General features: G+C 36.5%; 1 protein-coding gene across 1 annotated transcript; it reads left to right on the top strand.

Annotated features, from left to right (window-relative positions):
- The first annotated feature begins 231 nt into the window (after nt 1-231).
- LOC125261688 lies at nt 232-11929 on the top strand. The gene is given in 16 exon segments (XM_048180247.1): nt 232-2033; nt 2158-2221; nt 2297-2323; nt 4226-4639; nt 4895-5284; nt 5430-5501; nt 6501-6893; nt 7066-7482; nt 7604-7690; nt 8239-8619; nt 8696-8794; nt 8976-9101; nt 9184-9368; nt 10543-10700; nt 11678-11781; nt 11784-11929. Coding segments are annotated over 15 exon segments (3048 nt in total). The 5' UTR covers nt 232-2033; nt 2158-2172.
- The last annotated feature ends 456 nt before the right edge of the window (nt 11930-12385 follow it).

The raw sequence follows: 12385 nt of genomic DNA, 5'->3' as shown, positions 1-12385 counted from the left end.
CAAGCGAGTCGTCATGACGAGGCAAATAGACAAGAAGTGCTCATAATACAAGTTATAGGCAGTGCTCAGATTATCCTAAACTACAATAGAGAGGGATTAGAGGAAGTGAAAGGATAGGAGTAAGAAGTTTTTTTTTTTTTTTTTTTTTTTTTTTTTAAGATGAGGTTAAGTGCTCACGAAAGATCATTTTATCATTTACACAAATTATATATCTATCTTATTTTACTCAAGAAGATGAGTTACAGTAACAACGACAATCAGATTCATGTTTACTGAAAGCAAACATTAAAAGATTATTTCTGTCCTTTGCTTCTTTTCAGCTGGATAACTTAAAAAATGCTTTTGTTTTGCAGCTTAAGGAAGTATTTCTATAATAGACTTTCAGAAGAACAAAATGATTTGGTCCATGAATAAGGTACAAAATCTCATTAAGAGATTAACAGTTCACTTACATGAAGACATTTTGATAGTTTTAAACTTTTCTTGAATTGATGAAGTAATTTGATTAAATCGGATGTAATGTTTCAGAGGGACTGAAACTGGTTAGGTTTAGCTTTCTAATTGATTTACATTTTAAACAATGTTATTATTATATTCCAAAAAAGCATGTTTATCTTTAAAACATTTCAATTAATAAAAACTAAAGAATCACCTAGAATATTTTCCCCCATTATTTCAAAGCACATATGATGGGGACTTGAAAATGCAGTAAGAATAACACAGGTATTTATGTTTGTGTAAGGAATGTGGCTTTATTGTCTGATTTTTATAATCATTCACTTTCAGTAATAATTAAGAGAAGAGATTTGCAATTTTTCCTCTGATCTTCTTGATCTTTTTTTTTTTTTTTTTTTTTTTTTAAATCTTTGCAGTTGTTTTGCTTGTTCTCCATAGTGTTGATACTATAAAATGCATAAGTGGTGTGTTTCTTTTTTCAAGAAAGAATGTCGGTGCACCAGTTGAATTTCTCTTTAATAGAAGATAAGACCGGGTGAGGCTTAGCTATTGTTCAAATAACCAAAAAAGTTCTTGTATTGTTTGGGTTTTATTTTTAAGCAAAGAGAAACTGAAACTGACTGTCTGGCTTGGACATAGGGCTGGGCGATATGGACCAAAAAAATCATATCTCTGTATTTTTATGCTGAGTGGTGGTACACAATATGCATTATATGAATTATGGTATTTTCTGCTTTGCAGAAATCAGTCTGATGTTTTCCTCAAAGACCCATGCTTCATTTCATTTCAATTACATAAAAATGACAACAAACCTGACCATCAAGTCTGGGTAAACAGAAAGGTTAAGGAAAGTTGAAGCAAATTTAATACTACTAAAATGCTGTGGCATTTGTTGATCCTGCATGTTTTGCAAATTGTAATATTCCCATTAAACAAAACTGAATGTCTGGAAAATGTTCTCAGTACAAAAGCTTGTTGATTACTCCCAGTCTTATGGACTAATACATAGCATTAATTAATTAATGGTTAAACACATTATGAAAACAAAGAATTTCCTGTAGCTCAGACAGCCGAACATTGCACTAGCAATGCCAAGATCATGCATTCGATTCTCCGGAAAAGCAGAAGTGTACCTTGAGTTCAGTGTAAGTTGTGGATAAAAGCATCTGCAAAATGTATACATGTAATTATTACATTAATAAGCATTGATTTTGATCACTCAAAGAGTGTTTCAAGGTACTTTTTTGTGAAGCTGATTTGGGAGAAAAAAATGCTAAATAAAACAAACCAACTCATTTTCATTCCATCTCCATTCATCTATTCAAGCACAGAATGGAAGAATGTCTTTCTAAATGATAGGTCTATGCAAAGAAACAATGTGTTGACATGTAATGTGACAAACAACTTATGTCACATGAAAAACCTGTTTAAGCTATTGTTGAGAAATTACATCTGTTTTTAGTGAAAGTCCACCCACATTTATTAAAGCACTGATAAGACTGTGAGATCTGCAGATCAGCATCACTGCATTGAGCTGCTGAAGAGAGAATCTCTCTGAGTTTGATCTGAAGCAGCAGGTAAAGCTATTTTTCTCTTCATTTTACCTTTTGAGCTCAAATGACTTTTAATGCAAAAAAATTAAGTTGTTTTTACAAATATGCACAAAGAATATAATTAAAATAAGATTTTTTTCATGTGCAGGTGCTGTTTGTCATAATGAGGTTTCTAATCTCACTGTGTGTGTCACTACTGCTGCTGATTAATGGTGAGTGTTTAAAATCTGTCATGTAAAATGGCTTAATATCTTCACGATATTAAATCTATACTGTGTATTTAACAGGTGAAATAACCAATGGACAAACAACAGGTACAATCATTCTTGCACTTTATTTAATCTCCTGTTAATCTCCTTTAATGTACAAAACTACCCTTACCAGAGCACTGTTGAAAAATTAATTAATTAATGAATAAATAAATATTTAAGCACAATCAACTTGGCTGTTTAAGTCATTTCAACATAAATCACATTAAACTGGCTTAAAGTTATTTTTGTGTGTGTGTTAATGAAAAAACATTGTTGTCAACTTAATGATCATTTTTTTACAGTTTTTGCAGCATAAATTTATAAAGTGGTTACATCACGCAGTTGTAACTTTAAGGTGCTTATGTATTTGATTTGAAAAGTAAGAAGTTACTAAATAAATTATGATATAGGTGACTTGAGTAAATGTTTGACATTCTTCACTAAAAAATCCTAATAAAAAAACCTTTCTTATTAGGCTAAAATATCTATAATATGTAATATGAAACTGAGATCTATTACATAATTTCAAGAAATTATAATTTTTTTATAGTCATCTGAAGACCCTAGACACAAATAATACATTTTAACTGCTGTATTTAACCAAGGTGTTTTGGTCTGTGCGCTACAATCATGGGCTTGTAATAGAAAATTGTAAGTCAATTCCATTTCGATTTGACTTACATTATTTAAAACCTGACATTTCAACGTTTATTTAGACATATGTCTCATGTTTGTGTGATAAGTATTCACATTAGGTACAGTTCATTTGTAACGACTATCAGAATGGACTTCATTGAGAAAGAGACTGCAGATCACACATCATGTTTGTTTTCTTTATTTTGCTGCTGCTACTGCACTGTAAAACCGAACAGTGAAATTAATAAAAAATTAAATGAGTTTGTTTCACTCATATAATAATGAACGTTCATTGTACTTAATAGAAAAAAAAAATGTGTGAACTCAACATTTCATTGTAGTAAGCTGAACTTAATATGATTGAATTGAGTTGCAGCAGATTTCTAATCTCTAATTGCCACTTTGCATGAGATGCATCTTACGTTGCTGATATATATGAACAATTTATTAAAAAATGTAATTAAATTCTGATTGTGTTGGTAATTGGCACTTACCTAAAGCTAAAAGAAGTTTTGTGCCTCTAACCTCGAGTTGCTTTTTTATCTGAATGCTATGCAAAAAAACACTTAAGGTTTGCCACAGACTTGTCCCACCAACTACAATTCAACTGAATGCTTCTTTATGTACCTCTACTCTTGAAAAACATTTTTTAAACAGGAAATGATGGAATATTTACTAAAATATTTTCTGGTCTGTTCATACGGGATTAGCATTACCTGATGTAATTTTTCCGGTCGTTATTACAGAAGGTAAAAGTCGTCATAATTTTTACTGACTTAGTTCGTAATGATTTCTGAGATGGCACATTCGGACGGGATTAAAATCACTGAGAAGCTCAGGTAATAATTACTTTGCCCCACCTCTTCATGTAAAACTAATCCTGTCTAAATAGGGTTTTAGGCATACAATGCTTTTGAGAAATGCAGCTGAACAGGTGAGATGGGTGGAGTAGCAAGTGTGATGATCCATGATTGACAGCAAAACTTTGACATCACCGAGTGGTCAGAGCAGGAACAGCAGGACCTGAAAACCACCTAAAGAGACATGATAGTAGATGTTTTTTAAGTAAAACATTAAAAATATGAAACATTAAACTGTTAAACATTATTTTCACCTTATCAATAAGCATTTATTTTTAAAAATTATTCAAAGCCACTCTACTGATTTTTGAAAAAAAAAGAAAAAAAAACTTGCTGTTCAAATAGAAACAGGTGCTACTATAACAAGCCTAATACAGATAAATTCTACAGTCCAGCAAGTACAAGGAAATAAGGAATACTGAGGAGAAAAAATAACTAAGTATCATCGACTGTCTGTTGTCTGTCTCAGAACCTACGACTTCCATCTCTGATCCATGCTATGATTATAACACTCTTGATGATTCCTGGAGAGACATACGGCAAAGCCAGTACTATGGACGTGATGACACCCTTGTTGAATGGAGTGGATGGTATCGGCTCTATTTGAATGGAGAAAGTGCCCAGATGTCGGAGTGGTGTGTGAGTTATATGCAATGTGGTGGTGAAACTGGACTGTATCTCAATGGTTCTCATCCAACACTTGAGGATGGAGTGGTGACCCTTGAAGTTGTGGGAACTCATTCATGGTGGTGGTCAGGGTATTCCCGTCAGTGTGGCGCCTACAGATCCATGTCCATCCGAGTCAAAGCCTGTCCAGGAGATTATTATGTCTATGAATTTGTCAAACCCAACACATCAGTCTCTAGACCTACATATTGTGCAGGTACGATCTACAGGCTGTGTGGCTTTAAGTTTCATTTTCTGAGAGTACAAGCATGATGTTGAACCAACCTCAGGTTGTAACAGTGATTCAATGCCATTACCATTGATTTTTGGTTGAAATTTCAACATTAATTGCGGGTGCAAAAGTGATATTGATTCAATGTGGTTAACGTTGACACATTAACATTGTTTCGATCATTGCTTGCTATCTGGGTATTTTGACAGTGTTTACAAAGATCTCTTTTGTCTATGACAGTTGCTTTCAAAAACATCAGCAGTGATCCCTGCTACAACTATGAGTCTCTGGATCGTCCCTGGAGAGCCAACAATGAAAGTGGAGCTTACTTTTGTGATTACTCTTTCTCCTGGAATGGCTGGTACCGGCTTTTCTACAATGGGATGGACATCCGGATGCCAGAGACCTGTGTTAGTTCATTTAGCTGCAACACATACTATAATCTGTGGCTCAATGATCCTCACCCTCAGATAGAGGATGGAGTGGTGATCAGGGAGGTCTGTGGTAGTTATCATTGGGGAGGCTGCTGTGAATACAACTCAAAACCCATCAGAGTGAAAGCGTGCCCAGGCAATTACTATGTCTATGAACTTGTGAATCCACAATTCCAGTGTGCCGGATACTGCACAGGTACTGTGCTTTTCAGCCTTTTTTTATTTTAACTTTTAAAGTATTTCAAACATTTTTAAATTATTTCAGTCATGACTTACTTTGTTTCTTTGGATTTTTTTTTTTTTTTTAATTTTTATTTATTTTTAATTTTTTTATATATAAGATGTCAGCACGATTTCACAGGTGATTTCCACTGTGAGTCCAGACATAATCACTGTATCCAGCATCATCTTGAGTAAGTTTTTGCAATGATTCTACTCTACAGTTTAAAAAATGCACCTTTTATGCTTGAACATGTAGCATCACATTTACACAATCATGTCATGTACAGTACAAATGGCTGTATTTGATAAAAACAGAAGTTAAAATTTATTGAGAAGACTGTTTTAACCATGATTCAGTATTTTATATTTTTATATAAACTGATATACAAGCAAAGAGCCAAACTGCCCAACTAAATTAAACACTGATCACAATAATGATGACCAAACATAAAAAACAACATCTAAACCTCTGTTAATTCTCAAAATGAAATGTAGACAAATGACAGAAATAAAGTCAGTCTGGTTTGTAATAGAGATTTAATGTCTTTCCAGTTGATTTCATCTAAGGCTGTGCCTGAAGTCAGTTGTAGTTCTTGTGTTTCTCTTTCCTTCAGTGATTATGCTCGTTATCATCAGGTGTCTGTAATAATCACACAATCATCTCTCAATAAATCACTTAAGCATCTAATTAACTCTAACACTGCCTAAGTGTTACTTTTAACACCCAGCTGGTGGTATGAACACAGAGCGGTGTTAATTTAACACTATTAAATTACTGTGCATTCAGTAGAAAACGTATATGATGTAGTGTTTATTTTAGCCTATATTACGTTTGCCATGCCTGATTTCTGAGAGATGCATGGAAACAGCATCATGGCTCAGTTCATTAATATGTGTTTACACTCACACGCTCATTATTGCACAGTGACTTTAAAGGTTTATATATAATATTGTGCTATCCCCTGGCTCACCTGTTATCCAGCAAATACAAGGAGTGACTGTGTCTCCTGAATATGTTTTTTTTTCTATTACTTGGTAGAACTTGTTATTCATTTTGAAGCCATTATTCGTGCCTTTCCAAATAAGGTATTTGGCTTCATGCACATCCCTAGTTCCTCATGATTATTACTATGTTTGAGTTGTTCAAATTTGCCCTCATAAAGTTCTTTGTTTTGATCTCTCTAACATAGATTATGACCCATGCAATAACTACAACATACTTGATAACTCCTGGCGAAGCACACTCAATTACTGGTCTTGGTATGGATACATATCTGATCATGATGACACTCGTGTAGAATGGGATGGCTGGTATCGACTCTTCATTGATGGATCAAGTGCTCAGATGCCTGAGTGGTGTTTTTATTACATGTCATGTGGAGGTTTTAGTTCTCTGTGGCTTGGTGGCTCTCATCCTCGGATAGAAGATGGAGTTGTTACTCGTGAAATTTACGGCTCTCGCGAATATCAGTGCAGTCGCTACAGCTCCAACCCAATCCAAGTCAAAGCTTGTCCTGGAAATTATTATGTCTACAAATTTACCAGGCCAAGGATTTCAATCCCTGCTCCTGTATATTGTGCAGGTACCTTCTTTAATCTTTATATTTGACATTCTTGTCATGAATTTTACTGTAAACTCTTACTTTACACTTTGTAAAATCTCTCTCTCTCTCTCTCTCTCTCTCTCTCTCTCTCTCTCTCTCTCTATATATATATATATATATATAATGTTCTCTTTCTGCTTTTTCAAAATAGTACCTTTCTCTACTCCAAGTGTCGACCCCTGCTACAACTATACCAGTCTGGATGAGCCTTGGAGAGCCACTGACAACTATACTGACTATTATAACTCTAGATGTGATTATAATGTGGAGTGGAATGGCTGGTACCGACTGTTCCACAATGGTGAAAATACTCACATGCCAGAATCATGTGTTAATTATGGCAGGTGTGGCACTTATCATCCACTGTGGCTCAACGGCCCTCACCCACAGCTGGAAGATGGAGTGGTCACCCGTCAGGTCTGTGTTTCAGTGTGGAGTGACTGCCGTGCTTCATCAGTGGATGGCTGGTGTTCTTATAAATCCCACCCTATAAGAGTCAAAGCCTGTCCAGGAGATTACTACGTTTATGAGTTTGTAAAGCCAATATTTTGCGGGGCTTACTGTGTAGGTGGGTATTCATTCATATGCACTTCATTCATTTACTTTTGTGTTTTGTTTTTTGTTTTGTTTTGTTTTGTTTTGTTTTGTTTAAAAATGAGTGATGTTGAAAAAAAATGTTTCTATAACAGAATCTACAAACGAGTCCATCCCACCAGAATCTACAACAGAGACAATCCCATTTATAGAATCCATTACTCCACCAATCACAACCACTGGTATTGTATTAACTCCTTTATAAAACCCTCACAAGCATCTTCGACTTTCCCCCCCTTTTTGACCCATTACATGAAGGTGTGGAAAAAAATGAATTTCTCTAGTAAAGATGAGTAAAATTACATTAGACAGAAGAAAAACAGCTCACAGAATGAATATGGAAAGGACAACAATTGTGTAAAGACTCATTTTCTGCATGGCACTAGACTGAATCCAATTACTGCATTAACTCTTTGCAATAAACGGTAAACAGAGAATGTATTTTTAATCTTTCATAAGCCCTTTCACATCCTCAAACTGTTTACAGGCCTCAGAGGCAGGAAATTACTTAGTAGCATGTAAGTACATGGATATAAGGTAAAAGAATCGACTAGGAGTTTGATAGCTCTCCATATATTTATATATATTTGTAATGTACTGTTGTTGCTGAAAACACAATTTACTTAAAATGATTGTAATGGAGCTCAAGTATAGAGTGCTCTGCAGTTATAAATTCATACCACAACTATTACAACTATGTGAATAAATACATAACATTTTTTTCTAACAGCTCCCCCTGTTGACCCCTGCTATAACTACTATGCCCTGGATGATCCATGGAGAGCCACCAACAATCATTATTCCTCTGAGATAATGTGTGACACTGCAGTCAGCTGGGACGGTTGGTACCGTCTCTTCATTGAGGGTCAGAGCGTTCAGATGCCAGACACATGTGTTTCTGAATATAGTTGTGGCACTTATGCTCCACTGTGGCTGAACGGTGGACATCCAACTGTTGAGGATGGAGTGGTCACTCGAGATGTCTGCGGTCACTGGGACAATAACTGCTGCTATTTCCAGTCTAATCCCATTAAAGTCAAAGCTTGTCCAGGAGGATATTTTGTCTACGAGTTTGTGAGACCAACTACATGCAGTTTGGCATACTGTGCAGGTACATTTAATTACATGTGCATTTTGTTTATGTAAGAGATCATTTTTAATGCAATATTCTATTCTTTTTTTTCCAGATGTAAGCAACATAAACAGTACCTATACTACTGTCATTCCAGAGACAACCACAACTGAAACAACCTCAGAAACTACAGCTGAAACCACAACAACAATCTGTAGGATTATTGTTATCTATGTTATGTACTCATTTCACATGCTAAGGAGCTCACATGGCTCCAAATACAGTATTCATAGTGAACAATGCAAGGTTTATTAGAAAACTAGAATAGGAAATATACTAGAGCAGAGGTGAAGTGCATAGAAGAAAAATAAGAATTATTGTTTTTCACCCCCTAGTTGATGAAAATCCTTGTTCTGAACTCAGCTGCTCTGAGAACGAAAGGTGTGGGATGAAAAATGGTGTTTATGGCTGTTTATGTAAAAAGGACCCTAACAGATCACAACCACATTCTGACTCATTTGGTTGGTATCATTCCACAACAAAATGTGAAAAATACTATGTCCACCCCCAGTCATTAATTACCTTCTGTTTTCATTCTCTCAGATTTCTCAGAAACCTGTGAAAGCAGCTCTGGCTCAATGTCTGTGTCTCGCTGTCAGCTCTTTGAGGCTGGTTTTCCAGCTGACCACTTACACCTCAATGATCCCAGCTGCAAAGGAATAGTCCAGAATGGGAGAGTGGAATTCCATTTTGATAATGATGAACACATCTGTGGTACAAATCTTGTGGTAGGTTTAAATTTAAATTTATTTACACCATCCAAATACTTGTAATGCCCGAACCAAAAGAGTTTGATTTAACCATTGGGGAATCTCTATGAGACTCTTTAGGGAGGTCTGTATGGATACATCTTTAACAACAAAAGTAAGGGCCCAAACAGACCTCCCTTAAGTTTTCTCAAAGTCCCAAAAAGACAGTGGGGGGAGTGTACAACACTCTTCCACACAAAAGAGTCTGGAACATGTGCCCGCATTCTCCACCATTATTTCACTTGTATATAAAAGTCCCTGTTTATAGGTGGACCTGAGAACACCTGAATAATAAACCTTAATCATCTTATTGTCAACTAAATAACATTGTGCCAAAAGTTATAGGATGTTATGAGGATACAGTGATGAATTATAACCTTGCACACAGAAATCAGTCTTATAGCTATGAGATCCAACAGGAAAAGCCACTTGCTTCATTACGCTGCAGGTTCATGCAGGACTTTTCTTTTTTGTGTGCAGAAGCCCTTTGCTGGAGATTTGGTAAATGCAGACAGCACAAATCCATGATTTACTAGGCTATCAATTAGATTTTTATCAAGCTATCACGTTTATTTTTCCAATCCACTGGTCACATTTGAAAGTCAAACTCAGAAATAACTTGTATCCAAACTTGTATCCATTGGGCAGGCAATAATATGAAGTTTAACTAAATACAAATGAATATAAATATAAATGAAAGTAATGGAGCAGCAGTCAAATCAGTCAGCAGGACACCAGGATTTTTCCTGACTGACTGCGGGGCTGCAGGGTGTGGACACATCAATGCTGTTTACCTTAAGGTCCAGTCAGGTCGGTCTCTGGATAATTTTATCGAGTATGTCTTGGGTCAGGTTTTCTTTAAAAAAAAATATTTATGCACGTCAGGTTCAGGTAAGAAGTGATTCGGGTCGGGTACAGATTTTCGAACCCAAGAAGTCCTCTAGATCAGAGGGAGCACAAAGAATCATTTTCACACACAAATTGGCAGCTCTGAATCCTGACCCTAACCTAAATGATAAACTTTGGGATGTGTTGGAGTAGACTTGGAGTGCTCGACTCTTGCATCATCAAGATTTTGACTAAAATTGATGCATCTCTTCATGGAAAAGTTCTGATGTTATTTTTAACAAAACAATATATTTGTTGTCTGCAGGCTAATGGCACTCATTTCATCTATGATAACTTTATTCTGGGGACACCAAGGTCAGAAGGTCTCATCAGCAGACAGAAGATCCTGAAGCTTTCTTTCAGCTGTGTTTATCCTCAAACACAAACATTTTCCATGAATGTGGAAATCAACCCACTGGAGAGGTGCGAGTCAAATACAAATTTTGATTTCAATTGTACCTTTATTTACGCTCTAGATTTATCACCCTAAGGTTGTTCAAACCCTATGTCTTTATTAAATCTGTGGAGGTAGGAAACATTGTAATGCAGTTAGTCCTCATAGAGACATTCAAGCTTCAGAAAAGATGCAAGTTTAGCCACTCCGGTCCTACTTGTCCTACCCCGAGTGGCACTAGAATCGGGGCCCACCAGCATGGGAGGCAGGCGAGATAACAAAGATGCTAAAGACCCTGGTGTCAGTTGCTAGTGGGCCTCTTGTGAGCAGGGGAGTGAGGTTTACCTGCACAGTTCTGGCAACTGACTCTAGAGACTGTATTCTATAGCGTCCTTGTTAGCGCATCCACCTCACATGGATACATGCAAAGCTCTTACTAGCTGGCTTCCATACTCAAAGATGCACTGTGTTACAAGGCTATTGAAATTATGCTGTAGCTTGCACTAGGAGCAGATCAGTCAGACTTAAGAACAAATGTTTCTGATAAGTAAAATATCCCTGCACATATCCCTGCATCTCTGATTAACTCTTATGAAACCACCATAGAGAACTAGTCCCAGACAGCAACATAGTGTTGGCCCAGATCCGGCCCACATCTGGTATGTGTGGAATCCATGCGGGCCAGATTTGGGCCGGATCTGAGCCGACACTATGTTGCTGTCTGGGGTGCATATGTCAACATTTTCAATGATGACTTTGGGTCTGTTCTTTAAACAAAGATATCACATGAATTCAGAACATTTGAAATATAGTGCATGAGTATGGACTATTTTAATGATACTTTTATGTTGTCATTGCATTTTTGGAATCTTAAAATGTTCTGCTTTTGTGTTCCATAGAAGAAAAAATGTCATAGTTTAAAACTGCACACAGCTGAGTAAATGTCAAAATGCATTTATTTTATTTTTTACAAGTAGTTTTAACATAGATCTTGTTACTTCATTAGTGTTGTGCACAAGACTCTTCCCACTGGTGAAGGCAGATATCAAGTTCGGATGATTCCATATGAGGATGATGAGTTTCACCCGGCCCTTCACTGGTGCAGTGGAATGCAGAACTCGACCAGGAGATGCATGTGGAAGTTCGTGTTGAGGGGGTCGATAGCCGCCAGTTTGCCCTGGTGATGGACACGTGTTGGGCTACACCTGTCAATGACCCTGATTACAGCCTCCGCTGGGATCTCATTGTTAACGAGTAAACCAGTGCTTTTCTTCTGGTCTTTTAAGCTTAGCCTAAACTCAATGTAACATTTTACTGAATAAATAATAATCATATAACTTTTAGGATCGCCTTACACACTTTGTCTTTTTGTATGTCAGAACTAAAGCACAAGATTTTTTGAACATGTAATGTAAATGTGTGATGATCTACAGGATATTGTTCTTTTATTGAATTGTTTCAAATGAAAGCACTTGATATTCTCAGGTGTCCCAATCCAAATGACGACACAGTGGAGCTGCTGCAGAACGGCCTCTCGACAATCCAGCCGTTTCTCCTTCAGGATGTTTATCTTCACTGAAAACTCCACTAAGCTTTACCTGCACTGTGCTGTTCACCTTTGCCTTCTGTCAAGCAACCGCTGCTCAACAGTGAGTTTTGAGATGGTTAATGTAAATGTAAAGGCTTAAGAACCATTGATAAACCCCTGTTGATC

This window comes from Megalobrama amblycephala, unplaced genomic scaffold (genome assembly GCF_018812025.1).
Source record: "Megalobrama amblycephala isolate DHTTF-2021 unplaced genomic scaffold, ASM1881202v1 scaffold463, whole genome shotgun sequence".
Classification (NCBI taxonomy): domain Eukaryota; kingdom Metazoa; phylum Chordata; class Actinopteri; order Cypriniformes; family Xenocyprididae; genus Megalobrama; species Megalobrama amblycephala.
This window is presented reverse-complemented; position numbering and strand designations above follow the sequence as displayed.